This window comes from Pseudochaenichthys georgianus, chromosome 7 (genome assembly GCF_902827115.2).
Source record: "Pseudochaenichthys georgianus chromosome 7, fPseGeo1.2, whole genome shotgun sequence".
Taxonomy (NCBI): domain Eukaryota; kingdom Metazoa; phylum Chordata; class Actinopteri; order Perciformes; family Channichthyidae; genus Pseudochaenichthys; species Pseudochaenichthys georgianus.
The window spans coordinates 18240920-18261213 of record NC_047509.1 but is presented as its reverse complement, the minus strand read 5'-3'; the positions used below and the strand labels follow the sequence as shown (position 1 = coordinate 18261213).

Sequence of the window (20294 nt, the reverse complement as noted above, 5' to 3'; positions counted from 1 at the left end):
GTCTTTATCTGGTCATTTATTGCTCCCTTCCTCACATCAAGGCTCTTTCCCCTCCCCACAACACATTCTCCTGCTCTCTGCACAATTCAGGTTTACATTTCTCTCCTTCTCTTAAGGTGGAAATACTGATAATCATCCCCTCGAAATATTGTTAACACTGATTCACAGACCCTACAATACACTGGATACTTAAGTTAGCTCATAACACATAGCTGGAAGTGGTGATGGTCTCTTTTTGATAACTATAATTTTCTTTTCTTTTTTACAAATGGAAGCTGTTGCAGCAAACTTTGGCCAAAGACAATGTCCAATGTAAATCAAGACACCCCTGCCACGGTCCAACAAACACCCCTTAGAGATACATGCACACGCCCGAACACACACAGACACACAGACACACAGACACACACACACACACACACACACACACACACACACACACACACACACACACACACACACACACACACACACACACACACACACACACACACACACACACACACACACACACACACACACACACACACACACACACACACACACACACACATACAGACCATGGCACATCAGCAGTAGATCTTTCGATTAGAATATTTTTAAAGTATTTTTAGGTCTCTGCTCATCACAAAATGGCATGACACAGGGACGGATGACAGACAGGGACAGACAGGGAAGATATCGCAGCTACACTGGACACATCACACTTACAGAACAAGACGAGACGGGACAGCACAGAGGCGGGAGCAGAAAGAGCGGGGAGAGTCAGCGAGGTAGAGTCAGAAAGCAGAGCAGGGCGTGTTTCAGTGGTGATGACTGTATGGGTGTGGGTGTGTTTCGGTTCTTCTCCCATCTAATCTTTGGTCCATTTGTCCAGGGCTTCTCCATTCAGGTTTCAAACTGTGGAGGATGTGTAACCAATCTGCACTTAGCTCTTACCAGGCCTGTGTGGTGTGCATGTATTTTGTGTAGATGGTGTGTGCTGACGTCAACGCTTGGCTCTGTGTTCAGTGGGGCTCAGCTCATCAGATGACACTTTCAAAGAGAAGCGTGCTCTTTGTTCCTGCAGGGGGCAGCAGTTTGGCCCCGCTCTCTGGGGCCATGTACTCCATGTGATGTCGGCCCCAAACGGGTGTAGTTAGGTGCTTCCAGCGCTACATGGAGAAAGACAAGAGCATACAGACAGTGAGCTGTTTATGGGGCAGATGCTTCAGCCTTCTCTAATGAGCAATGGTGAAATCAACAGAGCAAATAACAGACAGGCGAGCATGGGCGGTATCCAAGGAGACATTTCTGTTCATTACAAACAGTAACGCATGCACAAGAGAATGTGCGAGAGTGTACACGCCTGCATCCAGGCATACTGACCTCCCGAAAAGATCCTTTGCAGCGCAGTAGTTTGTAGAGAACGGTGACCGGGATACAGAGCATTGAGGAAAGGGCCAATATCCAGCCAAGCACTTCGCCCCACAGGGGGTAGGTGTACACTGTGTTGTAGGTAAGGGGTTTGTAGTTCACCACATGGAAAATGAACACTGACTGTAATCAAAAAAGGCAGAAATATCAGTGGTTTGCAACAGACAAGGTACAATGTGTATAAAAACAAACAGAGAAGCACTTACCACACAGACTAAAGGTGTGATGTAGGACCAGCACCACTTCATGTAGGGGAGGGGCTGATAGCCGATCATACGAGCCACGTCATCCATGAAACGGTCCGCGCCTGACAGAAATGACATCAGGATGTTGTGATAGTTTGTTGGTTTGAGCGGTTTGCGTTCTTGTATTGTAATTGTGTGGCACTATCTCACCATAGACCCAAGCAATCACCACACACTCCCAGAAGGCCTGCCACAGCAGAGTGATGCCACTGGCAGAGTAGTAGTCAAACAGCTGGAAGACATACATCCCTCCCTGCCAGAAACAAAGAGCGCAGTCAAAGCCATCTTGTTAATACTTTATGACCTATTTCTAGCCTTGTCTCCACTGTTTAGACTTTCATCCAAGTTCATTCCTGGCAATGGCTCCTGTGCGGAGCATTAGTTTTTTTTTACAGAAACATTTAAATAATCTTTTGGTACAGTAGCAAAAATAATCTCAAGATCAGGCAAGAGACTGGACTTTCATTTAATTTCTACATTGGATTGTATTTTGCCTAGAAGGATGTTGTGTTATAATAATCTGATATGTATATTAATATGACAAACTCAAAATGACAACCTGCCTAATGCTAAAGAATGAAATATCTAAGGTCAAGAAGTCAAGGAAATCCCAACCGTACCTCAGTGACCATGGATATGTCGATCAAGAAGCAGATGACGCAGCAGATGGCCGCTACCACCTCTCGCCGCAGGGAGCCCATGGCAGATTTAGGCGGAAGCATGTCCATAATTCCCGTTATCAAACCCTCTACCCCTACAAACTGAAATAGAGTACAGAAAGGGCAGAGAGAACAAGACAGGGACATTTTGAGTGAGAGAAAGAGAGACACAAAGATAAAATAGGGAAGTTAGTGGGGGATGTGAACATAATCTTTGTGTGTTCTTTAGGTGATACTTTTGGAAAAACCCAGACACCCCTCCTCAGTCCCCTTATGCACAAATCGCTTACTTGTATCTTTGCTGAAACATATTTTCAAACCCTTAGAATTACAGTAAGACGGCCACTTGGCTATTGTTTTACATCATTTACTTGAAACAGCAGCATATGCATGGCTAACGTGGCTATGGCAGGAAAGGCAGAGCGATGGATGGAATGGAAAGGAGGAATGGAAACTAGGAGTAAATGGATGGATGGATGGGAGAGTAGACAGACGCTCTCTGTGTGAATCATACAGAAGCTCATTGACAAATCTCTGGGCTGTAAAACAATGGATGTAGGCACACAAACAGGCTGCTAAGAAATGCAATGCTCAAACTGGACGTGATGGGTCTAGACTGCTTGTGTTGCACTTGTAAGAGTCAGTGAGGGAAAGTGAAAGAAATGTAGATTAGCTATCTATTCGCACTAATATGCGAGGGATTTAAAAAGACAGCAAAATAAATAATCACTTACAGTTCCTCTAAGCCAAGTGGTTATCCCAATCCTTCTAAAGTGTATATGAAGAATCAGAAATTGTTATTACCTGGCTGTCCAAGCCCAGTACAAGCAACATAAAGAAGAAAAGTGCTGCCCAAACTGGCGCCAGAGGCATTAGAGTCACAGCCTTGGGGTAGGCTATAAACGCCAGGCCTGGACCTGCACGTTAACAGAGAGAGTCAGAAGCATAAGGTGTCAAGGGCATATAGCTCGAACTGTCAATACTCAGCTCATTGAATTGGGTTATTAGGCAGCAAGATCACAGGGAAACGGTATTCTTACCACTCTCAGCTACTTTACTGATGTCCACTCCTTGCTCTGCGGCCATGAAGCCCAGCACAGAAAACACCACAAAGCCAGCAAAGAAACTCGTACCACTATTTATCATGGCCAGCAAGAAGGCATCCCTACAGAGAAATATGGAGAGTACGAAAGATAAAGGAAGACGGGAAACAGAACAGAGAGACAGACATTGTGAGCAAAGAATTATAATATGCTGTAACCAGAGACTCGCATAACATACTCAAGACAAATATTGGCAACAGGTGAGATGGGCTGAGAGGAGAACAGGGGATCAATAGCAATTCCTCTAAAAGCTACTGTTGTCTTTGTGGAAGGTAGGTAGAGACCAGACAGCAAAGAAGTCAATGAGTCTGTCTCTAAAGGGGGGAGAGAGTACATGGAAACCCCCTTTGCACTTCTTGCTACATATGTCTAACATTATGATAATGCATAATAATAATAATAATAATAATAATGCATTTTATTTATGGGCGCCTTTCAAAACTCTCAAGGACACCTTACAGAGCATAATTAAAGAAGAGCACACAGTAATACAAGACTTAAAAAATTAAAAACAACAATCAGTTTAGCAGAGATTAAGAAATGGAATATGCCAGTTTAAAAAGGTGTGTTTTCAGGCTGGATTTGAAGGTTGGGAGTGAGTCCATATTGCGGATGTCTTGTGGGAGAGAGTTCCAGAGACGGGGGGCAGAGTGGCTGAAGGCTCGTGACCCCATGGTGATCAGGCGGGCAGAAGGTACAATGAGCTGGAAGGCAGAGGAGGATCGGAGAGTACGAGAGGGAGTGTAGATGTGAAGGAGCTCAGAGAGATATGGAGGTGCAAGAGTGTGAAGGGCCTTGAAGGTGAGGAGCAGCACTTTAAAGTCTATGTGCTGCTTAACGGGGAGCCAATGGAGTTGTTGGAGAACCGGAGTGATATGATTAATGAAAGGAGTTCTGGTGATGATACGGGCGGCTGAGTTTTGGACCTGTTGGAGCTTACGTAGGGATTTCTGAGGAAGACCAGAGAGGATGGAGTTGCAATAATCGATACGGGACGTAACAAGGGCGTGGACGAGGATGGCGGTGCTGTTGGGTGTGAGTGACGGGCGGAGGCGGTTAATATTGCGGAGGTGGAAGTAGGCAGATCGAGTGATGTTGTTGATGTGAGCTTCAAATGATAAGGTGCATGCATGTATAATTCAATTATGTTGGAGATGTAATTCTACGAAGTGAACAGCATCCCTCTTATCCGGTATACATAGCGAGGAATGACCTTCTGTTTATCCTGACAAGTGAAGTTTATCTAGCAACACCGGCCAAGAATCCTTTCTGATATGAAGAATGTATAAACAACAGTTGCACCACGATTGTTATTATGACGCTGTAGCAGCTGTGTGGGGGAACAACCTCCACTCAGTCTACGCTCAATACAGCCTCTCAATCTGAAACAGCGCTCCAATGTGAATAATCAAAACAAGGGAGAGTGAGTGTTTGTGTTTATAAGCACAACAATTAAACAAGTCAATAGCCCCACTGGGAGCCCTATGAGGCGGCAATGTTCATTACACACCACCAGGAACACAAGTTGGAGTTAAAGCCTTTAATCAAAGGGATGTGAATAGAGGGTTTCCAAAACTATTTGACAATCCGCCAAGCAATTCTGAAGCAGCACACTTTAAGCCCTTTAAGGTCACCTCGACTTTGATCTGAATGCTCCATGTAGAGGTACTATTTCATTAGTGTACCGGGTACTTTTTGTATTGTGCACATATTACCAACTGTGTCAACACTATTTTTATTTATTTCTTTTTGTTGTTTTTGCCTGTCCTTGTTTGTCTACTCTCCCTCATACTGTAAAGCATTTTTGAGTTCCAGAAAAGCGCTATATAAATATAATTTATTATTATTATTATTATTATTATGTGATGTTTAGCATGTTATGTATGTCATTTAACATTCTGGCATGCAACATGAATATTTGAAGTTAAGCATGTAAGATAAACATTGTCTCATAGTTTAGCATGCTTCACTAACATTAGTCATGTTAAGACTGCTAATGTATCAATATTAATGTCAATCTATCCAGTGCTTCAAGATATTTCACCCTGAACCAAAGTCTTGGACTAGCTGATTGACATTATTACCCCGGCATCCAAATTGGTAGCATGGCTAAAAATACCCGCATGTAATCAAACGATGTGGTTTTAAAGCAAGTAAACAAGTCAAAAAATGTTGTACTGAAACCAAGTAAATGTACTTTATATACACATCTCACCAGCTATTCCTGGGCTACTCCATGTGTCTGTGAGAAACTGAGCTGAGCAAACATGCCTCAGAATCTGAACTCATCTTTTGACTTCCAATTAAGGTCAGGGTTGAGCAAATGTGAGATGGTAGGATATTCAAGAGGCTCCTCCTAGTATGGGCATTCCACATAAGCAAGCAAGTGCTGATCTACAGAAAAAATCCCTAATTCTGCTACGGGGCTCAAGACCTCCTAACAGCCATGATATGTTTACATATCTGAGCTTGTTACACATTCAAAGCATCTTTACATCCCCGCACACGTCTCCGGACAATGGGAGACCGAGCCTTCTGCTAATTCGCCCCGCGTCTCTGGAACTCCCTCCCAGATCAGCTGAGATCTGCCCCTTCCACCGAGGTCTTCAAAACCGACCTTAAGACCCTCTTCTTTCGGCAGGCCTTCCAATAAACTTTGAGCATGGTACACCTGGAGTACTGCCATTTTTATCGCTATCTCCGACTTTTATTTATTTTAATTTGTAATCTCTCAAATGTTATCAGTGTCCTTTGTTGTGAAGCGCTTCGAGATTTGTCTTGGCAGATGAGAAGCGCTATATCAATTAAATGTATTATTATTATTATAAAGACATTGCTATTATTCTTCCTGGCTGTGTAATCACTTCTATTTTGATCATGAAGGGAAAGTACTCTACATCTGAAATGCTATTAATGTGCTATGGAGTCTTTGGGCCTTTTATCATCATTCCTGGTACACTCATACAGAGCAGGGTATTCAAGGCTAATGGTTGTTCTCGGTAGCCATTTATTTTTAGGAGAAAAGGAACCAATGTTTTTATACTTCATGCGATTGTAAGTAAAGATAGACAGAAGAATGTCTGTTATGAAAGAAATGGAGTGCACATTAAAGAGCCTGTGACACGGTTTTCCCCCATCATCCAAACCCATCAATTTGAGTACATATTGTCCCCTTGAAAACCGTTACTGAACTGATTTTGGATATTTGTACTTTGATAACCATTAATCTGCCTTCAATGTTGACCATTTTCTGGATCTTCTCGCGGATTCTTCAAGTCCCGCCAAATGATGGGTGACGTCATTGCGGGCACAGCGCTCCAGCTGCACCGTCCAGGATCCCAGCATCTGCATGTAAACCTTTATATATATACAGTCAGATGTAAACGCACGACGGCGCACACAGCAGCAAGCTCAGACAGCGATGACAGGTTAATGTTGAACGTGTCTGAGAGCTCATATGAGGCTGAAGGATCGGTTTATGTTGTATCTGTTAGAAGTTTAGGAATGAGGTGCGTCAATATGGGCGATCATATGGTCATGTAGCCAGTGGTGGAATGGGACTACAAATCATCCCGGGACTCTCGACCGGCCCACTTCGGTACCGCTAGTAAATTGTCAACGGGGGGAGTGGGGGATGTCAGGGGCGGCGGGTGCTGTAGATAGTAAATGTAAATATGTACATATTTGTGTCACTGCATCCTGGTAAAATACAAATATAATGTATAATGTCTGTGTCTTTGACATTAGCGCTGCTAGCCACCTGTGCCCTGTACTACGAAGCCAGTTCAACAGACCCTGGATATGTTTGAGTAACAAACAAACTAACAACAACAAACTAACAAACGAGATCTCGCTAAGCGGTCCTACGACGCTGGTTATCAACTCGGTAAATCAAGCTAGGGTTTCTCTCTCCAGCTGAGAGCGCGTTCACGTCTAAGACACGAGTGGATCTGACTTTAATTACATTTGTCTCGAGTGTTTCGTCAACATAATGTGTTAAATAATACTTCTGCATCCAGTCTGTGACACTGTGAGTGTTGCACGGCCAGATGAGGCTGCAAGCTGACTCAGATAAGGAGATATATGATATATTATGATATTATCTGATCGATGATCTGATTGATGATGTAATATGAATGATAAGTGCGACACGTCGGCGTCTTCTCTGCATGGCAGTTTAAACTGTATTTCCTTTATCCTGTAATATGACTTGAGAGATTTAAACTCCGCACACTGAGTTGATCTCTTTTCTATAGACGCCGGAGGCGGGCAGCGTCAGGTAAAAGAAGTTATTTAGCCTTCTCAAACCTGAGCCTCACGCGCCGCCTATGGGGGATGTGCTAGTTACTTATCCGACCGGCCCACTTCGGTACCGGCCCATCGGGATTCGTCCCGATGGCCAGTCCGCCACTGCACCCAGCCCACGTAAACTGTCAACGGGGGGAGCCTCGCTGCGGGGAAACGGTGGACCTAGTGTCCCGATCGGAGTGGGAATAATAATAATAATAATCCGTGCATTTTATCCATTAATTTCCCCAACATTGTGGTAAAAAAAACACACGTTTAATCCATGTTGTTGGTGTACTACAACTACAAAAAGCATCGGTTGGCTCAAACAAACGATTTTTAATCATCATCATCCTCACGATCATTTAATGTATCATATGTTCGCCGAATTGACATGAAAGCACTAATAAATGTAGTTTCATCCACTTGAGTTTACAACCACAAAAATAATCGATTTGTTTTTATATCACATCCGACGGGAGGAAATTCAGCAGCTCTCACTCCCGATTTGTAATCCTAATGTAATCATCATCTTCACCACGATCATTTATGTTTATGTTCGCCGAATTGACATGAAAGCACTGACAAATATGAATATACTGTAGTCAACTTCATTAAAACGTTATTAACGTGCCTAATCTCAGTAATTCACCATTTCTACGCATAACAACACACTTTGTCCGTGTTTGGCTCTCGAAGCGTTCCCGCATTGACGTCACTTCCGGCTTCCCCCAAAACTTCAAAATGAGTCGAAGGAATTTCCCCGCGATGTTCGAAATTATTGATATTTAACAGAACGGTATCGCTTTTTCTTTTTTAAACTGACGGTTCGAGATGACTAGTAGCCCAATATTTCATTGCACAACAGTTGTTGGGATGCTGTCACAGGCTCTTTAAGTGCAGGACACTGTCTGATGCTGATGTCGGGCCTCCTTCCAGTGACATGCGCGTCTGATTTTATGTTGTGTATAAACTCACTGGTAACAGTTGTTATGGAAGCGATTGTAGCTGCCCAGCGCAGTCAGGGCACCCAGGCCGATGGCATAGGAGAAGAAAATCTGAGTGCCTGCATCAATCCACACCTGTCACAACAAAATAACCAGAATACTTCACAGTCTGTTTACTATATTTCTTAGATGTTAACATACTGCTCCAGACAATTGTATAGGAAAACTAAAATACAAGTGTACAAAGGGGGTATACCTGGGCTTCTCCAAGTTTGGACCAGTCTGGTTTAAGGTAGTAAACAATCCCATCTAAAGCTCCAGGTAGAGTGACTCCGTGGGCCAAAAGTACGACCAGAACCAGGTAGGGGAACAGAGCTGTGAAGTAAACAACCTAGAGGAGATGGAAAAAGAGAGCTGTGAAGTACACTTCTAGATACTGTAGGACCAATGTGTAAAGTTTACTTGGGATTGGGGAGGTGAAGTTTGAGTGTTATGCATTAAAACTTGAATTAAGTGAAAGTAGAAACTCCACAGTTAACCAATAAAACATTTAAACCCCTCACATTACAAGCAAGTACATAGCAAGATGCAGTTAAATGGTGAATTTAACAGGCTATTTGGAAAAGTTTAGTGCTTATCAACATGGTTCATCAGCTATGGTCAAATGTTTCAATGTAACTGCACCTAAGTATGTTTTATCACTTTGATTAAGCAATTACCTGCTTTGCAAATACTCAAGTCTTAAGTAGAAGCCCATTAGGTCCTTCCTGTAGATGTGTAATGGGCCCTGTCATGTTACTTTGAAGAAAAGGTAGCCTGTAAATGGAAAGCCAGACAATTTGTAAACCTCCTGCAATAGCAGGGGTTTTTGGCAGACCTTTCCAGAAGATATTCTTGGTCAAAATATGCTAAGAAAGCCGCCCCCTGATACCTAATAGAAGCATTAAATCCCAGCTAAATCAGTATGGTAGGAGCAAAGTAGTGAGAAAGCACATATTTGCCTTGATCTACGGTGAACATGCGCAGAAAAGCCCCTTTCCAGTTCTCAAACATCTACATGGAAAGTTACTAATCGGCTTACAGCTGGCTGGCTCAATCGCCTTCATTATTTTCCCCTCGCACTATGAGCTTTGGCTACTCTGGAGACACAAGTATGCAAACACAGACGTCTCCATATACTCCTAAATAAAGATGCATTCATTATCACAATGTTTCAGAGCACACATGTAAAAAAGTACGAGAGATAATCTCTTTTATACTACTATCATTTGAAACATTATGTATGAAGAGTATAAAAGAACAAAAAAAAGACAATAAGATTATTATAGCCTGACCTAAATATCACACTGGATATTGCACAACACCAATTAGCAACCTTCAAGAATGCACATGTGCTTATGTTATACTGTTGTTGGGCCTTTCAGTCTAGACACTGATCCTCTCACTATACCAAAGCTGATTTGTGGCCAAAGGGAAAAATGCTGCAGTTATTTAAACCTCGACATAAAGCCCTTGCAAATATCATTCTGCACTCAATAACCCCTTAAAGTGGCAAGTAATGTTTCATATACAGTAAACGTATTAAGCAATGAATACTAATCTGCACTCCATAAAGCCTAACAGTGACATGCCATATAATTGTACAGCCAGAAAACACTTTACCTTGCCAGTAGATTTAACTCCTTTCCACATGCAGAAGTAAACAATGATCCAGGTGACTATGAGACAAAGCACCAATTCATAGCTGATGTCACCAGGCTCGTCCAGCCCACCAGAAAGACGGAGCACTTTACGTCTAAGAAAAATAAAACAAAGATATAAAAAAGGGTGACAGCAAGTTCAATTACATATCGTCCTATTAGGATTTTATAAATGCCAGATAGAAGCCAGAACATTTGAAGAGAAGACCAATTTTGTAACTGACATAAAAGCATCAGATGTCTGGAAGCTGGGTGCGAACCACATGAACACATTGTCAACACCTCTCAAATTAAATTTGGCAGTAGATGAGTGTATTCCAATCTTAATGGCTTCGAGTCAAGACTGCGTACTTGCTGCTCAACCCCATGAAAATTCCCAGACAAGGTATAACATACTCCCAGAACTCGATGACTGGCGAGCGCATGCCCTCAGTATCCGTGCAGTTTCCACTGAGGAGGAGCTGGGCTGTGGACAGGTTCAACAGGGGGGTGGAGGAGAGGAGGTTGGCAGAAGATGAGGACAGAGCCTGCTGCGCGACACTGCGGTTGTAGCAGGAGCGGCGAAAGTCCTGTGTACAGTTGGGGGTGTTCCAGGGGTGTCCACAAGTGGCCCAGGGCAGCTCGTTGGTGAAGGAGTGGAAGAGAAAGTAGAGGCCCCACACGAGAATCATGATGTAGTAGGTGTTACAGAAGAACACGATCACCATTGAGGCCAAGCCCAAACCTGACAGTGAGAGAGAGAGAGAGGAAGGTTTGTTAGGAGGTTGTGATGAGTCAGAGGAAATTAAATGTGTTTTTGGTGCGTCAGACATGCTAACATACACAGGTACCTTTGAAGAGGGGTGCGATGTTCCAGGCAGAGACCCCTCCCTGCTTCATGAATTGTCCCAGTGCTATCTCCAGGAAGAAGACTGGGATCCCTCCGATGAACACAATCAGCAAGTAAGGGATCAGGAAAACCCCTGCAACACACAAAACACATTTTTATTACATGCCATCAAATAATAGACACTTTACCATATGACGTATCTGTGTTTATGTACACTACAAACTGCAATTGTTTACTGAGGGTTAAATGGCTCGGTTTATCTGATGGTTAATTGTCATGTACTACAAGCGATGCATTAACACAGCGTTTCTCAAAGTGTGGCGCACGCCCCACTGGTGGGGCGCAGAGATGTGATAGGTGGGTCGCGAATGGACGCGATGAACGGGAGATTTTTTTTATTTATTTAAAAAAAAAAAAAAAAGATTGGGCCTCAGGCCGGAATCGAACCTGGGTCCTCGCGGGCGGTAGTGGATTATTACAGCCGGAGACTCGCAACGGCGGTGGACTTTCATAGCACCGCTGCACCGGACCTGCCGGAGCCGCCAGAGCCTCGCAACGGCGGGTGTTTGCGGCGGCGGATGCGGTACCGGCGCTGTGAAAGTCCACCGCCCACCTATGCCAGAGCCAGCGGCCCACCAACGGCAGCGGCCCAACGGGAAGTCCCGAATCTCCAGATGGCCAATCCGAGCCTGCTCACACACACACAACTGAAACCAAAGTCATTTGCAGACATATGTAAAAATCTCTCATGAAACGCTCTCACACACACAGACACAACAGCGTTGCAGTCAGGAAGAAAAACAATGTGGAGCGGCACCTCACCGCTTCATAATGAGTTTAACCGTGACACTTTTCGAAATCCCGTTTGTGTCCCCCCGCTTTACAAATAGGCCTATGTTTATTATTATCTTTTAACGCAAGCCATCATCGCCACGGAGGAGCACACAGCCTCTGTGAGCGAGCGAGACACAGAGACAGAGAGAAAACACACCTTTATCTATTTAATATAGCCTAGTTGTACAAAATAAAGTAAGAAATCATTCCAATGTGTACTATAGGACAGTAAACAGTTTAAAAGGGGAGTGATTAGTGATGCATAAATAAAAAGAAATAATGCTAACTATAGGTAACATAAAATAAGAATACACAAGTTTAAATGATTTGTTATTGGTTGTGATCATATTCTAAAGATGTTTGGATTATTGAAAAGTATACAGCTCCCTTTCATAGAGTGTTGAGAGATGTATCCATACATTCATTTTGTGCTCAAAGTGCACCAGATTGATGCATTTAACTTCAACATTTTTAAAACAGACCCAAACAGTTAAAGGTAAGCATATAACAAGTGTTTTTGGGTGATTCATCTTGTTAAATAAGTCCCTTTAGATTTGATGTTGATGTAAATTAAATTTGTCTGACATTAGATTCAAATGTGTTGCTGTTCCTTTACATATTTAAAACGTGTGAAATTCAAAGGCAGAAAGGCAGACACAGAGAGAATCATTATGAGAAAGAGGTTTGTTAATGTAAATAAAGAAGTAGTAGTAATGAAAACCTTTGGGATTGAGATAATCATTTCATTAACATTACTTTAAGTTTTCATATTAAAATCAATACTGAGTTTTGTATTGTTTAACTATAAGAACCAGGCTCATTAAATATGTCCAGCTCTGGAAGAAAAATATACTAGCAGAGCTTTAACAGCCAAAAATCTGAGGTAAAAGTCATGTTTAAAGTTTTTAAGGACACAAGCTGCACAAACATCGGCACGGCTCTAACAAACCAAGCACTCGACACAACAAGGAACAGTTGAGAGCAGGAGGAAGCAATAAATGAAAAAGTGCAAAAGTCAGAGAACACAAGACCACAGATAAGAGATACATTGGAAGTGTATAAGCCAGATAACTGTCTCCTATTCCACAGAAATGTTTGGTACGTGCTGCCCTTGAACTTGCAAGATGCATGGAGAGCAGGCAGATCAAGTACTATCAAATGGACATGGGGAAATGAAAATAGACTCCAGCTCGGGTTATTAGCCCTGATTGAGGCATCTAGAACTTCATTTCGATTAGAAGTAGATTGCCAAGGGCAAGGGGTTCGTACTCAGTGTTTTCTATAAACAATCTCATTTTGAATTCTCATTCTGTAGGAGAAGCTTGCTCTGATCAGGAAGACACAGCAGAAGAAAATATATGAAAAAGGGCAGCATAAGACATTTCATTCACAAAATCCAATCTCAATAATTTGGTCTGAATAGTAATATACTCTGGGTGATGCCACAACAGTGCGCAGATGGGAGGGAGTCACATGACCAGCTATGACGCAGAGCAGAAAGAGGCTAGGAAGAATGGAGGGAAAGATAGATACATCACAAGAGAGGTGAAACAACGCTGTGTTAGCAACAAATACAAAAATGATACACCAAGGCATCCACCTGGTTGGCAACAACAGTGCTATTGATTGACTATTTGAGCCTCATTCCGTCCATCATTTTCTTTATGTCATTCTCTGAGAGCAGAGGGCTGCAGCCATATAAGGAAACATTCATGAGTGTGTGAGGAGCGAAGGGGTGGGAGAGTGAGAGAGAGAAAAAGAGATCCAATAGGAGGCGAGAATGGAATGACTGGGGAAAAAAGCTCGTGCTGACATACCCCAATATATCGGCCCAAGTCACAGAGGAACTGCAACCTTAATAGGCTTAAGTAAATCACCTCTAATCATAAATGGTGCCGACACATCAGGCATAACAGCTTAGTTAGAAATACATGAGATGAATTCCACGCATTTACAGTGCATTCAACTATTACTTTCTCCAATAGACGGTGTCCTTGTTTCAGTAACAAGTAGCTCGGGCTAAGACACCTGGCGCTTATCTCATATTATTGATGTGTTAGGTGTACCCAGGGTTGGTCGCAGGCATAAATGTAGCGCTGAAGCGGATAAAGCGGGTGCTGACGCTAAGAGGGGAGGAAAGGACGTGCACGGTCACAGGACGGTTATTGTGTGACACATCCATTAGCCTCCTTATCAGAATAAGAGTGGGAGAGAGCACCTTTGTATGCAATATGAGTGCTGGGCAGGAGCACAGGGGGTGGACTGTGTGAGGCAGGCCATTGTTATACGATACCAGAAGGTGGGTATCAGAGCAACGGGTCACAAGACTAACTCACATTAGAGAGAGGGAGGGCTGGACTAACACACTAACACAGCAGCACTTTGGATTTGATTTCAACAAATCACGTTGTAAAAAAGTAGGAAAGTGGGCAGGGCCGGCAGAAATAAGAGAATTCAAGGCTAATATCTGCAGTCAGTGCAGGTTACTTTTGGACAAGCTGGCATACATGAAAAAGGAGAGGGTGTGGGGAAAGGTATGCAACAGCACGAATAGCACGTATGCCAGAGAGAGAGAGAGCGGCAGGAACACTGTAAAGAAACTTGTACTAAGTCCACTGTTAAGCAAATGTAAAGCATAAAGTGAAACCACGTGGGTAGGCGGTGCTCTGCAGCTACGTGCTCAACTACACGCAGACATGGCCTCAACTGCCTCTTACCTTTATTTCACTTGAGCTAGTGAAAGTCTTCTGTGTTCAACAGTATTTGAGTTGATCAAAACTGTTTCAAACTGATATCAAAACGATTCTTCAAATAGGGAAGCTTATTTTAAATGCTTGACATTTGAATTTATTATATTATTATTGCTAGAAAAATGTAGTTCTAAACTTGTTCCCTTTTTAACAGGTTTTTGATTATATTTCAAGAGTACTGAAGGAATCTGAATGACACTGCATTTAAAACTAGAAGACAAGTTCAGCACTCAGTTTCAGACCCTCTCTTTGTGGATAGGGGAATTCAACACCAAGAGACCCTGTTGAGAACACCATAGGAAAAGGAGATTTGCTAGCTTAAAAAATAAAATGCCTCCTCCAGGTGATCCTCAGTGTTGTTTGCGTAGCCCACTTTTGTTCACCCTAAAGGTTATGAATGCAGAGTGGTAAGATGTATGAATATTTTGAACGACAAGTTCAAAAGAACTGCTATGCAAGAAAAGCTCACAATTTAATATGAAGTACTCCAAGACCTTTTTCTTGCACATTAGCATTTTAAACCCCTCAGTAGTTTCAGAATGAATCATTCATAATTACATACAAGACATTTGAAAGGGATAGTCTTTAGGTGATCATGAGCAGATTTTCAGAACATTTGCTGGAAATAGATAAGGGATAGCAAAAAAATCCAGAAAACTGGTTGCGAGGTTGGGCATTTGCTCTAAGCCAGAAAGTACAACACTTGTTTTCTTTGGCATCCATGTTGTTACCATAGTACGACCTCTCAACACGTGAATGCACCATTGAACTTGGCAGAGGTGTGCTGAGAATCTCTCTGATAGCCATTCTAGTGTGTTCATGTGTGTGTGTGTGTGTGTGTGTGTGTGTGTGTGTGTGTGTGTGTGTGTGTGTGTGTGTGTGTGTGTGTGTGTGTGTGTGTGTGTGTGTGTGTGTGTGTGTGTGTGTGTGTGTGTGCATAAAGCAGATGCCTGTATTAAATACACTGTGCTCTTGAAGCTTACCTCCTCCGTTCTTGTAGCAGAGGTAAGGGAACCGCCACACGTTGCCCAAGCCGACGGCAAAACCCACGCAGGACATGATGAAGTCCATCTGTCTGGTCCATGTTTCTCTCTCTGGAAATGGTACTGCTACAGCCCCATTTCCAGTCCCAGACCCATCCTGCGTATGCAATGGGCCAGCTCCTCCGCCCTCACCACACCCTGGGTCAGCTCCGGACACAGGCACCAGGGGGCGAGCTGACCCCCCGCCCTCCTCCTCGGAGAGGGTCCCTGCCTCCAATTGGGGGAGACTTATTTCACCTGGACAGAAAAAAAGATATACAATGGTCAGATAAAACAGATTGCCAATAGAAGGACAGTAATGAAGGAGAATAACTTAAAACAGATACAGAATTGAGTATGACTGAGTGTTAAATATACACATTCATAAATTCACATCACATGCTAGATCAACCACAGTCTCCTATGCTAGACTTGCACTGAATGGAAGAGTGAGACTGCACGTTTTTCATTCATGTAATAAAGCTGCACTACAACCATAGCCATGCTGAGTGTACAACCTTCATTAGGATCTAATGTATCATGTATTTTGTTAACTGCCTCCACACAATTAGCATTTGGGCTAAAATCGTGTTGCACTGACGTGTATTGTCATCATTGAGCCTTCCCCTGATGTGCATGTCTTACAGAGTGATTGGTGTGCTGCAGTACAACACAGCAGAGCCGGTTCAAGGTAGATTTTAAGATCCTCTGTCACTGTTATTGTATCTATTCCACATGCCCACTCTCAACACAAACAAAAGAAATGTGTCGCTTCATTAGTGCCATTCTGAACATCATCATCAGCTGCTCTGTGCTGGATGCAAAGCAAGCAGCTGAATCCAGATCAGAGCAGTTTGAGGGGGTGTATGAACAGAGGAGGGGAAAAGAGTGGGGAAGGTAAGAGACGTCAGCATTTATAGAGCAACTTCATAAGAGGATACCTGTGGTTTAACATCACTTGTGTGAGGTATACCTTCACACAGTATGTCATTATTTAAATCAAAACAAATGCCTAGTTAAGGTTAAAAATACACATTTAGTTATTGGGCATTTATAAGTTTATATAAAGATGATAAACCCTAAATAAATACTCACTTCTCCTTGGAAGCAGACTGCTTTGTGTACTTGGGTCATTTTACTAAATGAAGATGCTCTCATGATACTCATGTAAAACGTGTCAATGATTAGTTTGAAGAATAACAATCTTCTGCTTCACCATAACTGACACCTGTGCAACACCATATCTAGCTTTGAAAGGACTTCTGTGCAGTTGAGTCAGCTGTGGTGGAAAGTTTATTTTGAGATGAAGTGTATGTGTGCTGTGATGAATCCAGACAGAGGCAGGTTAGGCGCAGGTTGGTGTGTGGGTCTGCTCTCATCCACTAAACAGCAACTGAGGCAAGCATGCTCCAATTCATCAGCATGTGGTCTATGTCCTAGGTTGAATCATACGGCAAATAATCAGTCATTATTAGGCAGTGGAGGTCACACATCATACTCACCTTGGCTGTTCTCCTCTAACTCTGGTGACATGTTATTCGGTATCGACACAAAAATAGATCTCTTCTTCTTTTTAAGCTGATGTTAGAGCCAGGGGCTGGTGAAGTTTGATAAATGCGCCTGGCTAACAGGGACCCCGTTGGTGTCACAGAGGCACAGGGAGATGCAGCCTTGGTACGCAGTGCCCTGGTTGTCTTTTTGATTTACTGGGTTTGTTATTTCACCTTATTGAACATCAAAAATCGCAGTTTTTGTGATCAACACAGGTTAGGACCCCTCAGCTGAGAGATGGAAAATTTCACAAGGCGCCGCGGTCAGTTCAGCCGTTGACAAAGGAGATTCAAAAGCAGTCGACGAAGCACTTGAAGGTAAGCCTGAAGAATCTCATGGATAACGGTTAAATGAAAATGATACCGGGCCTTGAGTTGACGCTTTCTTGGATTGAACGGTCCAGTCAGATGTGCATGAACCTGTTCATAATGCGGCTGTTTCGACGGAGGAAGAATGCGATCTGTTCCCTGGTCAGTTAGCTGTGACGGACGCTCCCCACACTCCCCGCCCCCCGCGCCGCCGGCTGACGTGATTGGCTGAAGCCAGCAGAGTGCGGTGCGCACAGCATCAGCAGCAGCACTCCGTCAGAATGAGAGGAGTCACAAGGATGGGTTTATTACACTGCATACGTCCTTGACCTGAAATCACACAAATAACTGCACATACACGCCCCTTACAAGCGCCGTCTGGAGTGGTTTTACACTGCTTATTTTCTCCATAGCTCGTGACGGCGTCGCAAGGATGTTTTGCAACTTGGGGTAGGAGCCCAAGGTGCAACCAGGGGTTCAAGATGGACCGCAAACACATAAACTGTAACTTTAGCAAACATGTTATAGGCCTATTTTTTTCTTCACCTCTTATCACGTAGTTAACAGTTAGGCCGATCTCCTGGAACTATGTAGCTATAATCTTCACTTAAATTAGCTGGATATATGAGCTTGCATAGCCACAAGGTCTCTAAGTGTAAGGGGGATCCTTTTGCATTAACCTTCTAAATGTAAATCTAAAGAGACACATAGCCTAGCAATAACATATGCAAACCAGAAAGTCACACACAAATGCCATACAGAGACACAAAACAACCAACAAGATATGCAAAGCAAATACAAAGAGAAGCTAGCAACTTTAAAAAAAAACACAAAATTACTACAAAGAGGGAACAAAAGACTACATATCTACAGGGGATAACTAAGAGACTCAACACCACAAAGTTGGTGTTCTGCTACATATGAAAGGAAAGAGAGTGGCCTTTTGGATGTTTTTTAAATCAACACTTAAAACTCGCTTTTTCTCTCTGGCTTTTGTTTAATTATTTAGTTATCCACAGAATTGATACTATTTTTAATATTATTAAATGTTATTAATATTATTGGGGTTTTATGGGGTTTCAGTTTTTTATGATTAGTAGGTTGGGGGCGGGGAGACCTTAGAGAAGGTTCTGACTGGTTGCTACGTCTGGTTGCTTGGAGCTGAGTTGGTATAACCCTGAATTAGATTAGAACATTTTAGAAATATGAGGAATAACCTTTTGGTTTTATAAACCGTTTTGTAATTACTTCTCCATCCATTTTTGGATCTCTGCGGGGTTTCTTTTAAAACCCTAAACCCCCCCTTGGGGTTGGTCCCTCCCCTCTCCCTCTGCGGATCTAAGGTCCGGTAGAGGGGGATGGGGCACATAGTCGCTTATCCAGGCGGGGGAGTGCATCTGACGAAGAGATAGGTTGTTGTGCTCTCTATCTCTGTTTTCTTATCCTACATTTTCACCCTGGACTAGAGGGAAAGCGTTCTTGGATGCCTTTTCAGCTCTGTTTCTTACTATATTATTCCTACCCCGTTTACCTTGAACTATTCTAGGAGAGTGTGTTGACGTTGACTCGTTGGGCCTTTCCTCCTGTACTTGTTTGTTCCCCAGTTATTTCCTTTAACTGAATCTAGGAGAGGGCATTTAGGCCTCTCTACTTCCTTCTTTTGATTAGTTTAGTTTTTCACCCCCTTTCCCTTGAACTAATTTATACAGGAGAGTGCATTTACGTAGTCACATTGTGCCTCTCGGCGTATACTTTGACTTTCTGTCTCTTTGGAGAGTGCTAGTACGTTGGATACGTTGGGCCTTTTCACTGTTGTCCCTCTTCACTAGTATCTCATGTCCCCTCTTCATAATTTGGGTCTTCATAATTTCCACCCTATTCTAAGGGGAAGCATGATGGTGCCTTTTCATTTCAATTTCTGGCTTTGTGTTTCTTCACCTCTTACTCGTTTAATATTTAGGAGAGTGCATTTACGTAGTCACGTTCTGCCTCTCTTCCTGGCTATTCTTTTCATACCCTTGTTTCTCGGAGAAGAGAAGAAATACTATTCTAAAAAGGAGCTGACACATGGTGTCTCTTCACTTGTACACTTGAGGGGTCAGAGTTCATGAGGGATTCCATGAGCGGTATGCGCCGGCCTGTGCCTTTACCTTGGACTTCTAATAGAACTGCTCGGGTCTTGATAGATTGAGTGGGGAAGTTCATGAGATCTTTCTAGAGGGTTATCAAGAATCACTTTTATCCAATGACCTTTTCCCTCTCTGTCTGTGTATTGTTCCGATTAACCCAGCCAAATCTTCTTTTTTTCTTTTTCTTGTTTTGTATCTATATCTACGCCGGGATCCGGAGTCGAGGCTGATCCTCTTGCTGTAGTCCTGTGTCTTGGATCCTCTATCCCGAGTTCTGGATTAAGTCGTGGACGTTCGGGTCGTGGCTGAACCTGTCTCTGCGGTCCTGCCTTGGGTCTTGTCATGCTGCTTCCCTGATGGCTTCCACAGGATTGTAGCTGACATCCTCGTGGATTAATCTTCTTATTACAGACACATGCATTTCCTAACATTCGGTCTATATGCTGTAAAATGTATTATCTCTTCAATTTACACACGGCATCTATTGCACGTCTGTCCGTCCTGGGAGAGGGAT

General features: G+C 43.0%; 1 protein-coding gene across 1 annotated transcript; it reads right to left on the bottom strand.

Moving 5' to 3' along the window:
* Position 1: 1 nt before the first annotated feature.
* On the bottom strand, positions 2 to 18136 carry LOC117449193 (sodium- and chloride-dependent creatine transporter 1). The gene is made up of 14 exons (XM_034086664.2): positions 17295 to 18136; positions 15754 to 16050; positions 11188 to 11319; positions 10754 to 11081; positions 10320 to 10452; positions 8914 to 9048; positions 8689 to 8792; positions 3361 to 3485; positions 3125 to 3237; positions 2282 to 2422; positions 1812 to 1914; positions 1623 to 1723; positions 1369 to 1539; positions 2 to 1154 (listed from the first exon to the last, which is right to left on the bottom strand). Exons 1-14 carry the CDS (start codon positions 17323 to 17325, stop codon positions 1026 to 1028), a joined length of 2043 nt encoding a protein of 680 aa, XP_033942555.1. The 5' UTR covers positions 17326 to 18136; the 3' UTR covers positions 2 to 1025.
* Between the last annotated feature and the right edge of the window lie 2158 nt (positions 18137 to 20294).

Coding starts and splice junctions, on each gene's coding strand:
- LOC117449193 (XM_034086664.2), bottom strand. CDS start 17,325: ATGTCACCAGAGTTAGAGGAGAACAGCCAAG. Junction 16,051..17,294: donor GTTAGAGGAGAACAGCCAAG/GTGAGTATGATG, acceptor TTTTCTGTCCAG/GTGAAATAAGTCTCCCCCAA. Junction 3,238..3,360: donor CAGTAAAGTAGCTGAGAGTG/GTAAGAATACCG, acceptor GTTAACGTGCAG/GTCCAGGCCTGGCGTTTATA.